The sequence below is a fragment of the Peromyscus eremicus genome, chromosome 20 (genome assembly GCF_949786415.1).
Source record: "Peromyscus eremicus chromosome 20, PerEre_H2_v1, whole genome shotgun sequence".
NCBI classification, from domain to species: domain Eukaryota; kingdom Metazoa; phylum Chordata; class Mammalia; order Rodentia; family Cricetidae; genus Peromyscus; species Peromyscus eremicus.
Genome location: NC_081436.1, coordinates 55,362,323 through 55,384,291, shown reverse-complemented (window position 1 = coordinate 55,384,291; position 21,969 = coordinate 55,362,323). Strand labels below are relative to the sequence as shown.

The window sequence follows — 21,969 nt, the reverse complement described above, 5'->3', positions numbered from 1 at the left end:
ATAGCTGGGGTTGGAATTGATCCTGCGTGTGTCTGTGTGTGTGTGTCACACATGCAGCTGCACGTGTCTGACCCTTGCAGAAGCCTAGCTTGTGTTGGACCTCCTAAAATCCTATATATTTTCTACTAGGAACCTTTGAACAGAAATTGAATGAACCTACCAAGGAAACTTAGGAACAATCAGATCATTCAGGTTCTGAACTCATGATACTGTGTTAACAGATAAGAATGACTCTTGCCTTGATTTCTCTATTTAGATAGTAAATCTTATAATGTCCTGGCTGAAATTAATAAAGACTTAAATACTGATAGGGTAATGAAAGCATATGGATTTATGTTACCAAGAAATTTAGAAATAATGTTAATTATATGTTTTACTACACTTGTGTGTGAAAAAAAAAACACATTTGTCTGGAGTTTCTAGATAGTATAGCTGCTGTGCAATGTACACAAAAACGTCCTTGGGGTGGGGAGTAGTTGAGTTTTAGGTGCATACTTGGAATAATTCAAAGTTGGTTCCCAAGACCAATGTCACTCTGTAGCACTTAGCAAGAAGGGTTGAAATTTAGCCATTTTTAGCCTCTTAACTCCTCTGTGGCTTGGACTGTATCACATTTACCTTTCTGTCTTTAGTACTTAACAGAAATCTTACAATGATCTTTTACCTAAATCAACAGCAAGAAAAATACAAATAAATTTATGGCAAGTAAATTCTCTATGTTCCTATTTATTCCAGATTTCAAATTATGTTTGGTTACTCTATTTGTCAGCCACAAGGGGGCCCCTGGCGCCCATACTTTGATCCTCTCTGGGACTCACTAATTGAACTGTATCACATTTTACCAGGCCCAATTCCAATATAGAGGCCAATCAGCTTGTTCAAGATGAAAGTGTTGGATTAAAACTTAATGTGAGAACATCAGAATGTCCTTCTGGTACAAATAATATGCCTCTGTCATTCAGTGTGGATGTCAGGCTGGGGTCTTCAGTAGTCAATTTGGGAATTCAGGAAGTTGACTTAAAGGGCATATACAATTCCCAAAATAAAGCATGTACGATTCCCCAAGTAGTTTTATTTCACTGACTTATAACCAGAAAGGGAAAAAGATTTTAACTAATTAACCCTTGTATTTATCACAGTGAAGGGGATAAACATGGGACCTCGTGCATGCTAAGTAAATGCTTATTGCTGAGCTGCATCCCAAGCCCAAGAGTCTTAACAAATGAAATAAAAATATTTTCATTGTTCCCAAAAGAATAATAATCATGTTTTTCCTTTTCATTCTCTGTTCTATTTTAAAGAGAAAGAATATAGGGCATATGTAATACCCCAAACCTATGGACATTCAATGATGTGTTTTACAATGGCAGTAGTAATCAAAAAGAAGTCAAGGAATAAAGGCATGTGGGGTCTACACTCATGTTGCTATGTTGCATTAGCATAATTCTAAATATAGGAGCTGGTGCCATATTTATTGCATAGTTTGACATTGTGCTTGAATCGCCAGAAGTAAGTAATAATAAATGACTTCCATTTGGCCTAATTTTATTGTTGTTGAGGACATATCCTTCAAAATATATCCCTTCTAGACAGTTACTTATATCAAACTGGGGCTTTGACAAGGTAAGAGCCACACCACAAAACAGGATAATTAATAAATGTCCATAGAGCTATAACTTGGTTGCTATTCAAGTGATTTAAGTAATAATGTACATTGTATGATTTGAGGCATATTCAGTTTGGTGGAGATACACTGGCCAAGATGCTAACAACATGGGAGTGTTGTTTCTACCATCAATATGGTTAAGGACTTCTTTAGTTACTTAAGAGTTCTGCCTGACAATGCCTATCAATATGATATCTCCTGTTTTGCTAGGGACATTCATACTGCAATGAAGTATGAGATTATGGGTGTGCCTCAGGAAAGGTGATATAAAAATCAAAGTAATGGAAAGATCTAGCACATATATTCTGACATCTAGTCCTCATAAAATGGTTCCATGCAGGTTTGCCTTTCATATTTTACACACCCATAAAGATAGGTTTTGCACACAGATATACAGGCATATTTAGTGAAAATGATGACATTTATCCACTGCATTTTCTGTTCTCCAATTGTAGTGCCTTAGTACAGACTTCAGTGAAGTCACGGTCCCTTTTATTCTTATAGTAACTCTACAGAGCTGCAAGTACTTCACTTGAGCTAAGAGTCTGTGGTTTATCATTAGAACACCCTTGCCTGCTTCTCCTTTTTTCTAATCACACACGGTCCCATTTATTAACTTCAACATGACTGCCCCACACTTATTTTGTGTAGGCACCTATCATTTGAACTTTATTGAAGAACATTTCATAGCCCTACGTTTGCTTTAAAAAAATGGCTGAATTCTGATTATTACTTGGCATAGGTTTTGATGTGGCACTCTTGGGTGTCAGAGGATTCTGCTCAAGGTCGCTTGACCTTGTGCACTTGGGCAGAGCACTGAAGGCAGAAGCCTGTGGTACAGAAGGCCCATCATTTCATGTCAGACAGAAGGGGGACAGAGACCTGTCTCCTCCAGCTCAGCTCCCCATTCAGAATTCACCACCTCCCAAAATAGAAACAAAGCATTCAGTACCTGGGCCTGTGGGAGACAATTTATATTTAAAGAGTGACAAATCTTAATTAAGTGTGCTCAGTAGTTTTTGTTAGCCTGACAGAAAATAAAGTCATGTGGGAAGAAGAAGAAACCTCAATTGAGGAATGGCCTCCAACAGATTGGCATGTCTGGGCATGTCTGTGGGACCTTTTGACTGCTGATTGATGTGAAAGGGCCCAGCCTATATCAGTTCTCTGAGTTTGAGGACAACCTGGTCTACAGAGTAAGTTCCAGAACAACCAAGCTTAGGCAGGAAACCTGGTGAATATGTAATTGAATGAGGGTGCTGTGTTCCAGCCCCAGCAAGCAGCGGAACTTGGTAGCTTCAGCCACATGGTTCTGACTTCAAGGACAGAAGGAAGGCATTATGAAACCTTCATCCACAAGTGAGGAAAGCCAGTGAAGTCAGACATGTTGGGAATGTCCCTGAATGCAGGCCTAGAGAGGCCATTGTATGAAGCTGTGAAGATGAAGCCTGGATTGCCTTGGAGACCCCAAGATGTTGGAGATGCCAGAGCCATGGGATACCTGCTAAGGTTGTAGTTTGTATGGTTCCCATTGTAAACATTAAGACCATTACAGCCTTATCTCCTTAGAAGACTACATAGCCTATATCTTCTAGTGTATCCCCTTTTCTTCTTCTAGTAGTCTTAAAGTTTCAGGTTTTCTGTTGAGGTCTTCTATCTGTTTTCAGGTGATTTTTGTGAACAAAGAGAGAAGGCTCTGTTTTCCTTCTAAATATGAATAAACAGTTTTCCGGTATCATTTACTAAATAAGGCTACCTTTTCTCTAGTGTGCATTTTTGTTCTCTATCAAAAATCCAATGGTTATAATTGCATAGGTTTATGTCCAGGATCTCTAATCTATACCACTGATCTATATGGCTGTTTTTGTTCAAGTACCATGCTGTATTTATTTTTCTTGAACTCTTCATTTTTGGCAAATGGTACTCATTGGTGTAGTTGCTTAAGCTGGAAACCTTTTAAAAAAAAAATACAGGGAAGAGTTTATTTGACTTACTGTTCCAGAGGGATAAGAGAACATCATAGTGAGGAAGCATGGCAATAAGCAGGAAGCTGAGAGCTCATATTCTCAAAACCCAAGCAAAAAGAAGAGAGAAAACTAAAAGTGGTATGAGGCTTCTAATAGTAAAGCCCATCCCCAGTGACATACTTTTGCAAACAAGGCCATACCTCCTAAATCTCCTCATCAGTGCCACCGGCTAGGGACCAAGTGTTCACATGCCTGAGTCTATAGAGGACATTTCTCATTCGAACTACCACACTGTACTCCTTGGTCTCCATAGGTTTGTGGCCATATCATAATACAAAATCTGTTTAATCTAACTTTGCAAGTCCTCATAGTCTTTCACGGTCTCAACACTGTTTAATGATCCAACGTCTCTTCTGAGACTCAGGCAATCTTTTAATTGTAACCTCCTGTAAAATAAATAAGCAAATTACATACTTCCAACATACAATAGCATAGAATATGCATTACCATTCCACTAGGTAAGAGTGGGGACATAGTAAAGAAATACTGGACCAAAGTGAGACCAGAACCCAATTAGGATGAAGTCCTGTAGCTCTGTGGCCTTCATCAAAGGCATTAGATGGCTCCACCCTTCCAGCTTTTCTCCCTGCAACACACAGCTCTCTCCTGGGCTGATTCCATTTCCTGTACGCAGCTCTCACAGACAGATATCCTATTGCTCTGACATCTCCAACACCTTTGATCTCCAACGCAATCTAGGCTTCACTTTCACAGTTTCATACAACGGCCTCTGAGGGCCTCTTTTCCTCTCATGCAGGGACTCCCCTGCCACACTGTCTGGCCTCAGCAGCTCTCTGAAACTACAGAGGAATAATCCATGGCCTCTTTACTCTTTCATCCTCCATGTGGACAACACTGCCAAGCATGGCTCCAGTATAGAACAGACCCTGATCCCCAGGAATCACATCAGTACCATCATTTTTGTCCAGTTCCTTTCTGGAAAAAGAGAATTGCTTATGCCCCTTCACAAATTGGAAGCTTAGCTGGGTGGGGTCTTTCCCAGGGGACACCCTTCCCTTAACTCCAGTGCAGAGCAGATCTCTCCTTAACTGTGCTGTTCTCCTTAATAATCACAGCCTCTCTTCTAGTACACACCTCAGCTGTGACATTAAATATTCTTGTGTTCTTTTTCCCTCAAAACTGTGCATTTTGTATGTCATTTTGGCACACTTGCTCTTTTTCATTGTAAACTTGCATAAGGGTTATCAATAATTACTATACCACAGTTCCAACATCATGCACTCTTGAAATTTCCTCTTCCATTGAAATTAGTCCTTTGCTTTTTAATTTAGCTCCAGGCAAGTTCTCAGGATACAGAGAGAAGGCAGCCAGAACTTTTTGGCCAAAATATCACACGATATGGTAATGCATATTCTATGCTATTGTATGTTGGAAGTATATAATTTGCTTATTTATTTTACAGGAGGTTACAATTAAAAGATTGCCTGAGTCTCAGAAGAGACGTTGGATCATTAAACAGTGTTGAGACCGTGAAAGACTATGAGGACTTGTAAAGTTAGATTAAACAGATTTTGTATTATGATATGGCCACAAACCTATGGAGACCAAGGAGTACAGTGTGGTAGTTCGAATGAGAAATGTCCTCTATAGACTCAGGCATGTGAACACTTGGTCCCTAGCTGGTGGCACTGATGAGGAGATTTAGATACTGTTAAAATCTTCACTTTCTTCTGAAACCTCTTGAGCTAAGCCTCTATAGTTCACATTACTTTCAGCACTGCTGTCTTTAGGACTCCTACTGGAACAGTGGAAGCTCTGCTTACCACATTCAGTGGCTTTCCTAGTCCAAAGTTCCAAAGTATTCCACATTCTTCCAAACAACAGCATGCTCAGGTTCTCCACAGCAGCAGCCCATTCTCTGGTACCAACTTCTGCATTAGTTATTCTGTATTAGTTACTTTTCTGTGGCTGTGATTAAAAAACACCATTACCAAAAGCAACTTATAGATGAAAGAGTTTATTTGACTCATGGTTCCAGAGGGATAGGAGTCCATCATGTCAGGGAAGCATGGCAGCAAACAGCAAGCATGGCAGCTAGAGCAGGAGGCTGAGAGCTCACATCTTCAAACACAAGCATGAAGCAGAGAGAGTGATCTCAAAGTGGATCAAGGCTTTTAATCTCAAAGCCTAGCCCAATGACATACTTCTTAAGCTAGAAACTTTTGAGTTATCCTTAATTTATCCCTTTTTTTTAATCCTGCCTCCCCTCTAATCCATTATTTCTGTCTATTTACTAAACTTAATCACTATATATACTTCCACCACCAAGTAGTCAGTCTTCCATCTGTACCATGAAAACTGGATCACATCTGCAAATAAGGATACCTTGACGTCTTCCCATCCCATTTGTATCCTTTTAATTTCTTTTTCTTATCTTACTGCTTTAGCTAACACTTCAAGCACTATATTAAAAAGAAGTAGAAAAAGTAGAGATCCTTGTCTTATTCCTGATTTTAGTAGAAATGTTTTGAATTTTTCTAACCTAGCACAACATTGCTTATAGGCCTGTTGCATGTAGCATTTATTTTATTGAGATGTGTTCTGGAGACCCTACTCTCCAGGGCTTTTATCATGAAGAGGTGTTAGATTTTGTTGAAGGCCTTTTCTGGATCTACTGAAGTGATCATGTAATTTCTGTCCATGAGTCAATTTATATGATGAATTGTATTTATTGGTTTACATATGCTGAGCCATTCCTGCCTCCCTGGGATAAAGCTAACTTAATAGTGATGGATGATCTTTTTGATGTGCTCTTGAGTTTGGTTTGTAGCTATCATTTTCTTGCAGTTAATTTTAAAGTGTACACTATAAGTATTGAGAGGTAGTTCAGGAGTAGAGTACATATCCACCATGCCCTTGGGCCTGAGTTTAATATCTACCACCACAAAACAAACAAACAAAGACAACATACTATATTTGTGGAATAATAATCACAAACGCCCCTTTCATAGTACACAAAGTTCAAAAAGTATTTGAAAGGGATGAATCAGTAAATGGAAGAAAGTTTACCCTTCATAGATTACCAAACTACAATATTTCTATTTCTTCATAATTTTTTAGCAAGAACAAATGACTTTAATATCAATAATTGTCTCAATAGTCATATGTATTTGACATTGCTTAGGCTATGTAGCTTCTTAGAGAGTTATGAAATTTTACTTATTCCAGTTATCTAACACTTTAACACACAGTGTAAGACTTCAACTCTTTCCAGGTATTGAATACAACTGCTGTATATTCTACACATTTTCCTTACTTATTGTCTATGGCAAGAATATAGCCTCTATAAATATGGGACATTTAAAGGCATAACCATATTCTTATTGTCCTGGATGCTAAATATTTGTTAAAGGCAAGCTATTGTTTTGTACATACTTCATTTTTTTCATCATCACAGTTAAGTCTAGTCACAAAATCAGGCTCCAGCGTTCAGCTGGTTTTCAAAGTTAAGTCAAACACTCGCAGTTGGAGGCTCCCTTCCCTCGGGTTCCACACAAATTTTTACCAACCCCTTTACTTTCTCATTGTTTCATAGTCAAGGGATGATTTTAATATCTCTGTGTCTCAACACACAATTAAGAAGGACAGCAGCACCATTTTCAGTTTTCGAGAGCCTGCAAAGTGAAAACAAGGAGCCTCTGACTCAAAGTGTGAAGGATTCAGGATGGAAACTGCAGAGCACTAAACGACTCAGGGAACTGCAGCATTCGGGTGCCCATGACACAAGCCTGTAGGCAAGGATTGGTTAAAGAAATACATGACACCAGGGTTTGCTTTCGTGCTTCCTCATGCCCTATGATGGCTGTAAATTACAAAAGCTTGAAGATTTTAAGGATGAATACCGTTTTAGTCATAAACCACATAGCCACATATTTAGACCCTAGAAGACCTTTAGTTACATGAATTTTCATCAGGTTATAATTACTTATTGCCACATTACCCACTCAAATTATTTTAATAATTCAGGATTAAAACTCTCACTAGTGTGATCTTACCTCATGGAGTTTATTTATCATATAAATAAGTACCATTTAAAAAGGGAAAAACAGTTAAAGATGCTCATTCATTCAACAAAAGCTTATTAAAAATTTATAAATGTGAAGTATAGTGCTTGGCTCTTTAAGAAAGCAAGCATTATAAGAAAACAGGCTAATTTGATTTTTAAAATATTAACTTTTTAAAAGCCAATTAGCCAAATGATCTATTTGTTAAGTAACCAATTTGTCAAGCCAGATGAATAGAATGACTGTAGAAATATTTGTCTGCTTTTAACAGGATTTTTTTTATTTGGGATACCAATTATTATACATAAAATATATATATATATATAATGTATATAAAATATAAAATGAATCACTAATAATGGGATATCACATATTCATATGCATCATGCACATATGTAGCAATATACATGCAAACATACGTATTTATGCACATACACAGATAGTTATATATACACATCCAAATTTAACTTGTTTAAAAAGGCTAAAGTTAATGAAGGTGAGGCTCAGTAGAAAGGACAACTGTAATGGACCAGGTAATTAGTCTTTGTTAAGCAGAAACGTAAACTAGGACACAATAGGTCCAGAAAGATGTCTCAGATGAGTCCACTCATCACCAAGTCTAATGCTCTGCGTTTGACTCCTGGGTCTCACAAGATGGAAAGGAGGAACTGACCACTGCAAGTTGCTTTCTGATTGCCAAATAAGAGACACCGGGGCCCACACATGAGTGTTTGTGCAAATAAATAAATAAATGTAAATTTTAAGATTGTTAAAAAATAGAATACGATCGAAGTAATCACTATTAAAAATATGTTAAATAGCGATTATTGTGTGCCACCTTTTAGGCAACAGCTGACATGTTGTCTAAAACGTTTCAGAAGAATTGTAAAAGCTGCCCTTAGTGATGGAGGCCTGTAATGCTAGCTACTCAGGAGGCTGAAGCAGGAGCATCACATGTTTTGAAGGCCTATCTAGGCTACAAAGTGAGTTCTAGGTCAGCCTGGGCAACTTAGGAAGGCTTTCTCAGATTTAAAAACAAGCAAGCAAACAAATATCAGTGCTAAGTATGTAGCTGAGTGGTAAAACACTGACCTACCATGTGCTGAGTCCTGGATTCATTCTCAATACTGACTTCCTCACCCCCACCCACGGCAGCAGGGATGTGTGTGGGGGAAATAAAAGAATCTTAAAAACATTAAGCATTAAGGATAAATAAATTGAGCAAAAATACATTTCTAATCACTCTGTTGATGTGCCTGGCATGCAGTTCTGTTTTCCTCTTCGCTGTAAACTGTTAGCATCCTTGCTGCAGGAAAGCCTGCCTCACCCAGTGATCCCTCATTAGAAGTCAGAGCTGCAGTGTACAAGGACCAACTTTTCCAACTGCTTTTCAAATCTTTTATAATTTCTTCCAGCATCATTTTCAGAATTTTAATACCAAAACCATTTTAATATTCTTTTAGTATCACTTAACCTTGTCCTCAAATCCATTTTGTTTTGTAAATTCAGAAGCATCTGAAGGCGGGGGATGTATTTCAGAGGTAAAGTGTTCGCCTAACATGAAAGGGCTCCTGGGCTTAATTCCACAAAGGATAACATGAAAGTATCTGTAAAAAAAAAAAAAAAAAAATCTCATTTTAGGTAAACCTCTTAAAGTTTAATTCAGGTTAACTTTAATACCAAATCATCTAGAGAAATAAAAATAAACAATTCCATGAAAAAAAATCCCATATTAAGTTTTATTTTGGTCACTGTTGGTTTCCTGCTTGCTCTCTGCTTCTATAGGAGAGTGGGGTGCAGCATGAGCTGAACCTGCAGCAGTGCTGATTTTCAGAGGGAATGCGGGAGAGAGCTGTGAGGAGAAAGGTAAGACTGCTCAGGAAATGGGATTTCCCATGTCAGGATGCGTGTGTGGAAGACTGCTGGTGTGCCTACACAAACTGATTGCTCTGAGTAGCTCCAGCAGTAATCTGAAGGTCAGTTTGCAGACAACTGTGAGATGTTTGGAATGACCTGGATGATGAATGTGATTTTTGTAAGCTCGGCTTGACACTACAAGTGCCTCAGCTCCTCAACAGCAAGGAATTTATCTTACTAATTTTGGAGTTGTCATTGGTAAATGGTAACACAAACATGAGTTAAATTTGAATTTCAGATATGATATGAAAAATTTTAATATAGGTTATGTCCTAAACAATGCATTTCGTCAGATATACATATGCAGAGGAGGAGAAAGGGAGGTTTGCTATTATCTTGAATTCAAATTATACTTATTTATCTTTTGCAAAATTAAGTAGATGGTTGCTCTATCTGTCAAGTGTCCCTCCAAATTCTACCTCTCCCCCATCCTTCAAGCAATCAGGAGAGAGCTTGGAGCATAGATTGCCTCTTGGAGTTAATTAATACTGTGAGCAGTGACCTTGGACAAGGAGTTTATTAAAGTTGGAAGTAATTTTGAGAAGTGTAAAAACAAATAGTTTGGGATTTTGCCATATTATTTTTTTTAACAAGATAAAGGTCTAACTGGGTGTGGTGGCACAGGCTTGTCATTCTATTCCTTTTGGGCTAAGACAGAAGAATCCCCATCCTTCAAGCAATCAGGAGAGAGCTTGGAGCATAGATTGCCTCTTGGAGTTAATTAATACTGTGAGCAGTGACCTTGGACAAGGAGTTTATTAAAGTTGGAAGTAATACAGCCTGAGCTGTATAGTAAGACCCTGTGAGGAACACACACACACACACACACACACACACACACACACACACACATTGCACACATCCCCCTCGACACACACATTGTTTTTAGTTTTTACATAATGAAAATTGTGCTTATTTCTAGGAAAAGTGGGCAAGAGGAAGAGGCACTCATTTACAGAAGGAGGTAAAAGGGGTGTTTATGAAGCAATAAGCCGGGGAAGAAAGAGTTTTGAGCATGCACAAGACAGGGGAGGGCCTGTCATGGAAGAAAAGTATTTCTTCCCAAAGAGTGAAAAGTGGAAATGTGAACTGAGAATTTTAAATGATCTAGTTAGGAAAATTTTCAAAATTACAATTTTCGACACTGGAAAGCATATGGAAATGTAGATACCTAAATTCTAAAATTATTTAAAAATTCTATATTTCGTTTAATCACTACTTTCATTTCACTTCACATATTTTCTTTGGTCAAACGAATGAGACTAATTCTAGACATCATGATGCTGGGACCCTAAACGCTTCAGCATATAGATCTAAAACATGAGCATCTCCTTCATGGAATGATACTGGTACTCTACTTATCCAAACACTTCCACCATGTCTTAGTTCTCGGTCCATAGTCAGCTCCCTTCAGCATCCTGTAAGAACAAGATACCTTGAAAACTAGGAGGTGTGGAGTAGAGGGAGGAGGTGGGCAGTCAAAGGATCACGAGGTTAGAATATTAAGGGCAGTGAAGATTCTGGAACTGCCCTGGGGAGCATTCAGTAGTTGTGAGAACCACAAAGCCCAGACGTGGGTACTGATGCCTCTCATTCTTCTGCTACCTGGTGCCCTGACAGCAGTGGCTGTTACCTGTCACCCTGTAGCAAGCGCTCAGCAGAGAGCTACCCACGAGGCTCTGGGTAGAATAAGCACACTGGCTCCAGGCACTAAGCGCTCGCTCCATCAGGTGCATATCCCGGAGCAAACTGCCCCAAGTCACTCTGCCTCAGTCTCCTATGACAGCGGGGCCAGTACCAGCAAGGAGGTTATCGATTGTTGTGAGTTGTGTCTGCTTTGCCATAGACACGGTGTCTGGGAAACTTGGAGCTATCACTCAAGGTTTTTATTATTGTCAGCTGGAGGGATAGCACTATCCTGTGTGAAGGAAAACGAGCGGGGTTTGTGTATTATGTGGTCTTATATAATTAACGTATCTCGGACGATTAATGAGCAAGGTAGACAGGCAAATAAAAATAGATAGCTCTAGAATTTAAAAGAAGGAAAATAAAGGTGGGGGAAATAAAGAGGTGTGTGTGTGTGTGTGTGTGTGTGTGTGTGTGTGTGTGTGTCTGTGTGTTTGCGTGTGTGTCTGTGTCTATGAAGTCCCACAGGCACAGCAGGAAAGCTGGGGGCGGGGCGGGCCGGGCCTCTGTGGGCCAAGTTCTCCTTGGCTTCTGGGGCGAGTCCCGTGCGCAGGAGCAGCGTCGGGAGCCAAGTTTCAGCGCAGGAGGCTGCTGCGAGCCAGGGGCTGGTGCAGACTCTGCAGCACTGGCTTGCGATGGGACACCTGTGGCTCTCGGGGACCTGGTTTCTCTTGGGGCTGTTTCGATATGCAGCAGATTCCAGCACGGGTAAGCAGTCAGGACGGTGGGGGAGTAGCCAATCCAGACATCAGGCTACACGGGTCACAGAGAGGCTCCGGGACCACCTGCCATCTGCCCTGGGCAGAGGCACTCCTGGGAACCTGGGGTCCTGGGAGGAAGGCCTCACACGGGGCCTTCTGACATGGTACAGACAGAGACAGTACTGGGAGAGACTGAAACAGAGGTACGGTCCAGAGAAAGACACCGATACGGCTAGCTTGGAAAAAAAAACGCTCTTACAAATGTTATCAATGCTGGGGGTTGAACTAAGGAAGTTCTTCACCTCCCTTCAAAATGGCACAGTTGTAAAGAGACTAGAAAAGCTGCTACGTGATGGGTGAGAGACAGTTAGTAGACACCACCTGAGTTCTCCCTCCCCTTGGTCTTCTTAGGTCTCTTTCTCTGCTGAAGGGAAGACTAGTCCCAGGAGGCAAGGATTGGGTTGTTGTGGCGGGTGTCAGTCAATTACAGGGTAAGCTGCCCAGCGTCTTCAAAGCAATCCCCAGGAGAGCGCTGGGGAGAAAGTGATAAGAAATTGGAGTTGAGTGCTGAGATAAGGGGAGGATGAACTTGAGATAGGCGGCAATGTCTGGAGATAGGATCCAGCTCCCCGCCGATCCTCTCTTGGCTCTCTGGGAGCAGGCACAGGAAGTAGGAACATATTGTAACACGTGGCCAACTCGAGATCTGTGCTAACCTGAAGCTCACAGGCCTTGGGTCTGGGCATCGGTGCCTCCTTTATACTGACGAGCTATGGCTACCATAAATCAAGTCCATGCTACATGTTTTCAGACCACAATGAATAACGCAATCATAATTTCCTTAACATTTTTTTCAAACATCCATTCCAAGCAATAATTTCTGTAGCTGTTCTTTGTGTCTTAATATTTTCTACTTACTCCGATAGTTTTTGCTTCTAGTTAAATTGCCACTCTAAGCAGAAAATAAAACACTTCTTGCCACTGCGCTTTGTATTTCCAACTCATGTTAAAAAATTTCGAGCAGTTCTCCAGAGAAACTGCTAAGGTTTGCTTTGCTGGCCCAGCAACTCCTTCTATTTTTTCGTGGTAGATCCAGGCTGACTAGTTCCTATTTGTCGTTCACGATGCAGCAGAGGAATCCCATTCTAGAAACTAGTGCGGTCCCAGAAGTACGAGTGAAATGTCTTTTCCAAGGCACCCAGGACCCTTTGCTCTTACTATCATTTTGTGCTAAGCTAGACTTTGGGGGAGCTGGCACTAATGTTCACTTTTCTATCTGCAGGAAGCTAACCCAGTGTGAGGAGATCAGTGGTCTTCACACTAAGCCCTCAGCACCACTGAGTCGCTGGAAAGCTGTCAGGAGCTATCTGTCATTCCTAAAGTGACAGGAAACGCTTTCATCTTCAAACACAGCACCTGTCTTTGTCCCTCCTTATCACGGCACTCTGTGCTCCACAGCAGTCCATTTCTCCATGCAGGTGTTCCCTGTGCTATGTGAGCTGCTGTGTGTAGTTCCGGATCTGTACCTAGCCGAGCATGACACACGATTAAGGGTTTCCGAGTGTCTTATAATAGGGTAGATATAAATGTTGAAAATAGCTATGTGAGTCTTCCTCTTTGTAAACCCAAGGAAGTTCTTTGCACAAGGCCAGTCAGTGTTAGTAAGTTATTTTAAGTCCTTAAGTCACTGTTCAGGCATCAGTCACCTTTGATTCACATCTTACAATATGAATGTGAAATATGGTGCTTGATGACAATTGATTCACTGCTACCATCTTCGTGTGTCTTTCAGATGGCCCGGAGACAATTCCCAAAGTGACAGAAGTTGTACCTAAATACGGCAGTATAAATGGAGCGACAAGACTGACTATCAAAGGAGAAGGTATGGTGGCCCTTGCTTGCCCACGGGCAAACCGCGTTTTCCTCTTTTAATTTTGTGGTACTGGGGTTCCACTTTATTATTCCACATAATTCAGAGCTACAGACACTCTAGGTGGATACTCTTCCCCTCTTAGAGTTTTATGGTTAAAGTAACCCTCAACACAAAACACACACCACTGATAATAGTTTCTGCACTTGGCCAATGTGGTTGAAATCTTCCTCCTTGAGAACAAAAATAAATAAATGAATAAACAAATAAAATAATAAAAAAAACACCAAAAACAACAATCCCACGTTATTGTCAACTTGATCACCCGGACTCTAATTACAATGACTTCTTTGACATTGAAAGATCTGGATTTAATGGTTAAGGTAGAGAGAAAGGAATTACTTTAACTGAGCTGCAGTTCTTTCCCTTTTTCCTCACAGGTCTGGTGATTTTACTCATTCAGTGTTTGAATGTAATATGCTGGGGGTGGAGAGGCCGGATGTTGATGGAGAAACAGAATGTTAATGAAAGATGTAAGATAACACAGAGCAAAGTGTGGGCTCCCTCCTGCTGCCACCCAAGCCCTATCACATGCTGCATCAAGGCATGAGTTATGTATGATGCTTTCTCCTTGCCTGGTCTCAGAGTGAAAGCATAGATGGTAGATAGAGTCAAAGTGCACTTCCTCCTAGGATGAAATAAATATATGGTTCTGTCAGCCATCAGGCCTTTGGAATAAAAACGGCAACAGTACTCAGACACTTAGGAATTTTTGAAGAATATGAAAGAAATACTTGAAAAAAAAAAGAAACATTGACAAAATCTTCTATTTGGTCTTATAAACAACAAGTAAGCCTTTGGAGTCAGAATTTGGCATAAGGAAATAGTTATTATTGTATATATTAAAATGTATTTTATTACTTTTAATGGTTCAAATCAACAACCCCAACTTTTCCTTCTGTCTCTAAACTTGAACTCCTGGTACAGACACCACAGCTAGTTAAGCTACACACAGTCAGAACAGGTCTGCTTAGGAGTTTTCAAAGCCACCGTTCCCCGGCTGTAATCTTTGCCCTTTTGTGACCCTTGAGGCAATCATGCTTAAACTTCTCAGCAAAGAAGTGTAAGGTGTTAAGGCGAATTTTTCCTTTTCCTTCTGATCCCTACTATCTACATACTTTTGGCAGAGTTTCTAGATGAGTGAGATACCGTTTGAATTGGCGACACCTGCATCCTCACCTTTACATTTTTTCCCTCTCTCCTCTGTAATAACTCTCTGTGGCTAACTAAAACAGTTTTGGTACACGTCTTTCTTTCCCAACTGAGTTTAAATATTGTTTTTTGCTACTTTATAGAAGCAGAGTTTAGCATGGTAGGTGTCAGGGATTGGGAGCAGGTGGAATGATGGGTATTGGCTAAATTGCACAAAGTTTTAGTTATGAGAAAAGAGTATGGCCTAGAGGTCTGCTGTACATCATAGTGTCTTATTGGTGATGGTATGACTTGCATACTTAAAGTCTGCTAAGAGAGAAGATTGCATGCTAAGTGCTATTATTACAATTTTTAAAAAAATAAGTGAAAGGGCCTAGGAAGAGACATTTCAAAATGATGAATATGTTTGAAGAATTGCTAGTAGTGATGTTTTATGGGTATATTTTAAATCTCTAAACTGATTAAATTATATACAGTACATTACGTCTGTATAGCTTTTTGTATGATAATCATACTTCAGGATTGTAGCTTTAAACAAAAAAGTAAATTTAAAATTGGTTTTTGGATGTCTGTGATGTATATAGAAATTTGTATACAACAATGATAATGAACTTATACACCAAAGCTTATGAATGAATATTTTATTTATTTATTTATATATTTTTTTTGATTTTTTTCGAGACAGGGTTTCTCTGTGTAGCCTTGGCTGTCCTGGAACTCACTCTGTAGACCAAGCTGGCCTCGAACTCACAGAGATCCACCTGCCTCTGCCTCCCGAGTGCTGGGATTAAAGATGTGCACCACCATCACCTGGCTTTATTTTTATAAAATGTATTATGCAAAAGCAAGATATGGGAGAAAGTATAGATTTGCAAGTTGAATTCTCTGTGATTCCACCCACTAGAAATCTGACAACTGACACTTCACAGTATCTAAATGACTCTTGGCTTTTAAAAGACAAAGGTTTTCTAAAGGTTATTTTTGCTCAAAAGGCTATGCTTGGGTTTGAGGTTTGTGTAGCTCAGTGGTAGTTTGCTTGGCTAATATACATGAGACCCTGGGTTCCACTCCAAGCACTAAAGGGAAAAAGGGGAGTGTGTTGGGGAGAGCAGCCAGGTTGTTTTTGGGAGGGCAAAGAAAGATATATGCTATTTTGGTTACCTTTCTGTTTCTCTATGAGAATAGCTGGCACACACATTGTGTTGAAGCATTCAATCATAGACACTTTATATTTTGGAAAAGATACAGGTTTTGGTTCAATCCAACTGGCTTTTTTTGTTTGTTTGTTTTTTTCAAGACAGGGTTTCTCTGTGTAGCTTTGCGCCTTTCCTGGAACTCACTTGGTAGCCCAGGCTGGCCTCAAACTCACAGAGATCCGCCTGGCTCTGCCTCCCGAGTGCTGGGATTAAAGGCGTGCGCCACCACCGCCAGGCTCAACTGGCTTTTAATTGGATTTTACATTGGAGCAAGTTAATTCTGTGATTGCTGGCATTCTCGTCAGTAAAATAGGTATCATTTCCCAGCTGCTGGTGCTCATGTGACTGTGGAACAGGGTGACATAACCCGGGTATCTGTCACATAGTCTATGCTCTATCAATTGACTTCTATTTTTATTCTTCTGTGTTCATAGGCTTGGTTTTAGTCTTCCACTTATTCCTCTGTATCTTTCCTCCCCATGGTTTTACAACATTAAAGGACGTCTCACTTTCAAACCAGCTTTGTAAACTAGAGAAGCCGAAACACCCTACACTGTGTGACAACGGCCAGTTTAAACAACACTGCCCCATGATAACAGCATGGGTGTAACTGCGGGGTTGCTGCTATCAGGGGGACCCAGCCCTGTGTACCTGGCAATGCCTATCTCCAGCTTTTTTTTTAAAAAAAAAAGAAAAAAGAAAATCAACATGTAAGGAATTTCCATCCAAAGCCTCATCCTTTCTGTTTCCAGGGCACACCCAGCCCTTCCTGTAATCGTGTACTTTGGAAAACTTCCAAGGTGTCAGCTTTTTATCCAATGACTTATTTAGAATTATACTTAGAATTAATTTTACCAAATAATCTGTTTGCACTCCTTTTTATTCCTTGGGTTAACTTAACATCAGACATGTCTCTATTTTTTGAGCATTTCTTTTTGTTATTTCTATTTATTATTTATTTATTTATTTATTGGGTTTTTTGTTTGTTTGTGTGTTTTTTTTTTTTCGAGACAGGGTTTCTCTGTGTAGCTTTGGTGCCTGTCCTGGAGCTCGCTCTGTAGACCAGGCTGGCCTCAAACTCACAGAGATCCGTCTGGCTCTGCTTCCCAAGTGCTGGGATTAAAGGCGTGTGCCACCATCACCCGGCCTTATTTTTATTTTTAATTTATTTACTTGTAATTTTTATTTATTTATTTTTTTGCCTTGCCAACATGTGCATCTGTCATCACATGCATGCCTGGTACCCATGGAAGCCAGAGAGGGTGTCAGATCCTGTGGAATTAGAGATACAGGTGGTCGCAAGCTGCCATGTGTGTGCTTCAACCCAAAAGCAGTTCGTGTGGAAGAGCAGTTAGTGCTCTTGGCTACCAAACAATCTCTCCAGCCCCATTAATCTGTGCTTTTAAGGCAGAATGTATAATTAAAATGTTTAAAGGTCTTGCTAGTTTTCTTCATATTTTCTCATTGGTTTAACTTGGACAATGCCACACATTCATGCTTGATATTATAGGCAGTCCTAAGGTAAAATTGATGTAATCATTTGATAGTATTGTTATTGAATATTGTACTTGTCTTCAGAATGCCAAAGTGCAGACCTGTGTTAGCATATCATTGATGCAGCATGTACCCAATATAAAAATAAACACGTGTGTCACATCCTGAAGCAGATCACAAGTAAAACTTCCCATTCTTTAGTTTCCAGCAGCCCTCCTGCATGCTGTAAACTCAATGTGAACCCCAAAGATAAGCAGAAGTTGGCAAAAGAAAAAGATTGGGTTGGCAAGTGCTTGCCTTGGGCTTTTCATGTATCTTTTCACAACTCTATTTTATTACTAACTGCCTTTATACTCTTCAAACTTCAAATTAAGTGATAGTATCTTTCATATGCAAGATTTATAGTTGTATTTTTTGTAAATCTATGCCTGAATAAGTTGTCTGATTAAGGTTTCAGTTTTGAGGAATAAGGTCTCTATCCTTTGCTGAGTTTCTTCTTACTTTCATTATTCATGAAAGAAAAGAAAGGAGAAGAATTGAAAAATAGAGGATGGTGGAAGTTAAATTTGGTAACAAAGCCGGGCGGTGGTGGCGCACGCCTTTAATCCCAGCACTTGGGAGGCAGAGCCAGGCGGATCTCTGTGAGTTCGAGGCCAGCCTGGGCTACCAAGTGAGTTCCAGGAAAGGCGCAAAGCTACACAGAGAAACCCTGTCTCGAAAAACAAAAACAAAAACAAAAACAAAAACAAAACAAAAACAAAAAAAAATTTGGTAACAAATAATAAGCAGTGCTTACTGGGTCCTGTGTTTTTTTAGAAGGATATTAACACTGGATCTGAATGTTAGCGTTTTTTAGGATGACAGCAGCTGATTAAAGAACTCCTAGATGAGATCTTATTGAACTAGTACCAAGTTAAGCACTACACACCACTAGTTAGCATTCTGGCAGTCCAACAGCAGAGATGATGGAGGTTTTTCTGATGAGGAGAAGAAGAGAGTTTATAGGTTTGTTTAAAGTCAGCTTGGCAGGAAGTGCTGGCACTATGACTCCAGCCCAGGAGCTGACAGTCAAAGCCTGGATTCTTTCCATGAAAAGGCACTGTCCCAGGTAGCTTTATCTGAGCTGGAGGGTGTGATGGGCATCTGTCACAATGAAGTCTTGCTTCTAGTCCTATGTTAAACTAGGCAGTATTACATGCATGTGGTCTAGTGGACCTTTGTAGGCTATGAAAATGTCCAGTTAATTTGACAGCGAGTCACACCATACCTTTCTGGATTTACTTATGTTTTCCTAACATTAATTAGTATAATAAACAGAATATTAATGTCACAGTGTCATTTATATTATTGTAAATAGTATTGTACAAAGGAAGTAAAGTTTATTGACCTTTCAGGGTTCACCATTTTTTTTCCTATTCGTTGATATTAAGTTATTGTTCCGGAGCCACAGTCTGAAGGTAATTATGTTATGAAATGTAAACAGCTTATATTAGACATTGATGACATAAAATAAAAATTTTGGTAATTTCAAACTCACTGTAAGTCAAAAATTTTGCCATAGTGGTATTTTAAAGTTAAGTGCTTTGATATCTTTAGGAAAATATTCTTTTTTTGTTTTGTTTTGTTTTTTGAGACAGGGTTTCTCTGTGTAGTTTTGGTGCCTGTTCTGGATCTTACTCTGTAGACCAGGCTGGCCTCGAACTCATAGAGATCCTCCTGGCTCTGCCTCCTGAGTTCTGGGATTAAAGGTGTATACCACCACCGCCCAGCTTAGGAAAATATTCTTAAATGTACATATTTTTAAAATTCAAAATTTAATAATTTTGGATTTTAAGCAATCTGGACAAAACTGTAAGGAATTAAATTTATAAAACAGTTGTATCTTAGATAATTCCATAAATGTATATGATTTACCTTTATACTAGAATAACAGTAAGTGCCTCTTTAACATTATTTGAAGAACATTTAAAAATGTATTTTAATTAATCAATTATCTAATTAATCTTATACATTGGTTTCATTTCTTAGGTTTATTTTGGTTAATGTTATTTAACATCATAAAATATTTTATGCATCATAAACTACTCAGTGTATCTTTAATTACTCCTATGAATACTTTTTTATTTCCATACAAGATTAAACTAAATAAATAAGATTAAACTAAGTTTCTACTGTTTTGCACTAGCCATTTGCTGTGTTCAGTTTCATTATCTCCATCAGCCTGATGATACTTTCATTTGCCTACCTAAAAATAGTGTTAAAGGAACATCACTAGCCTCCTTGCTCTATCTGCCTTCCATCTCCAGCTATAATTCAAGTTCTTTGACTCCTTTTATAGTAAAATTCCTGAAAAATATTAGCAAGCTTTGTCTTTTGTGCTTATTGCCTTCAATGTTCTCTTAAACGAATCACTAATCTGAACATTTTTCATCATTTGCTGAGAAGTTCATGGTCAGAATAGCAGTGAACCTAGAAGACCACTCATTTGCGTCAAAGCCTTGAGTGTTTCTCTACACACAGAAATTATCCAAATCCCTACATTTCTCCTGTTTTTGTTCTTCTCTTCATTTTCATACTTAGACTTCTCTAACCACAGCTTCGATTACTTGGCTCTACAAATATGGTCCGTCTACTGCCTTGGTACATTCTGTTCCCTCTACCTGAAATGCATTTCTTTTAGATATTCTTAGGCCTTCCACCCTCTGAAAAGTTCCCATGACCATCTTTATATGTCTCTTAATGTCTCTGTCACTTAAGAGCATCACCTCTGATTTCAGTCACAGATTATGCAAAGTCACTTTGAATGCTTGTCTCCCTTTCCCACTGCCAATGTCCCTGGTAGTTTGAGCTGTAAAGATTGTACAGTCAGTGATTTGACATGCAGAAGAGAGTGGTTCAAGATTAAGTGATATCTGTGTATGGCTCCAAGGTTGTAGCTAATGATTATGCAGGGTCTGAAAAGAAAAGCACTGAAAGATCAGAACAAGAAATTCTTAGAAGTGAGCAGGAGAGGGGACTCATGGCACCAAGAACAAAGTAGGCAAATCTATGTCTCAAGCTAACTCTTACAAGAGAGTGTCCTCACAGAGGAGTGGAACATGCAGGCTGATTCCATGACTCAAGACACTAGCTTCCCTCATTGGCCAGCTCAAGGCTTCTGCAATAGGTCTGTGAAGAACAGGCCTGTGATGGAGGCTGCATATGGTGAATAACAGGCATTGTTTTTCACCAAAGCTATCACTGAATGCCTTGTCTGCCAGGAGCAGAGAAATCTTAGTTTATGCTGGACTTGAACTTGCTGTCCAAGTTCCTAGGTAGGAAAAGCTTCTCCTAGGGATTACAACATGAGTTTTGATGTTAACTGACTGGAAATTACCAGTAATACTTATTAGCTTGATTTCATCAAGCATTTTGAGTACACGACTAGAGATAATTCATTCTGCTTATCACAGAGAAGTAATGATGTTTTGCTTCATAATAACGGGGAGGAGTATATCTGGAATTCATGGTATTTAGGGGACATATCTCTTGGCTCCAATATCCAAGGATAACTAAGAAAGGGTAACTGTAGCAATATGATTCATTAAAGAGAAGGCACCACTGAGAGATGAAGGTTGCTGTTACTCTGTTAGCTGTGGCAATGGTTAAGGATGAGAGGCATCTATAATGAGAATCAGGAGTTCAAGGCCAGTTCGGAATGTATGATACTCTTGATTAAAAAAATAAAAGAAAAACAAAGAAAGAAAGTCTAGGGCATAGCAGTTTTGTGTAATACGAGGAATAGCCTCCACTCAGTCCTTTAGAAAGAGTTAGCTTTGCATACTCTTGCTCTTACTTTTATTTCTAATCATAACTTCAGCAAACAGATTTTTGTGTACTTTGGCTCAATCTCTGCCTGTCTTCTTTCTCGAAGTTTCCACATGTCTTTGTTGCCTCAAATGGCTTCTCTGGTGAAATTAAGTAGAACATTGGAACCTATATAGTACATGCCCACAGGAAGCTTCATTACATGGGATTGTAGAGTATATAAATGAAAGTGTGATCTCTCTCTCTCTCTCTCTCTCTCTCTCTCTCTCTCTCTCTCTCTCTCTCTCTCCACCTTATGTGTATTTAACAAAAAGTCATGAATAAGTTAATTCAAGGCCAATATTTATGCTCTCAGAGTATGGACATAG

At 39.4% G+C, this 21,969-nt stretch overlaps 1 protein-coding gene across 1 annotated transcript in view; it reads left to right on the top strand.

Annotated features, from left to right (window-relative positions):
- The first annotated feature begins 11,895 nt into the window (after positions 1-11,895).
- Positions 11,896-21,969, top strand: part of Pkhd1l1 (PKHD1 like 1) — a 166,857-nt gene continuing 156,783 nt past the window's right edge. Inside the window, exons 1-2 of the mRNA XM_059247025.1 lie at positions 11,896-12,029; positions 13,815-13,904. Of these exons, the coding sequence (XP_059103008.1) occupies positions 11,957-12,029; positions 13,815-13,904 (163 nt within the window). The 5' untranslated portion in view covers positions 11,896-11,956. The remainder of the gene's footprint in view (positions 12,030-13,814; positions 13,905-21,969) is intronic.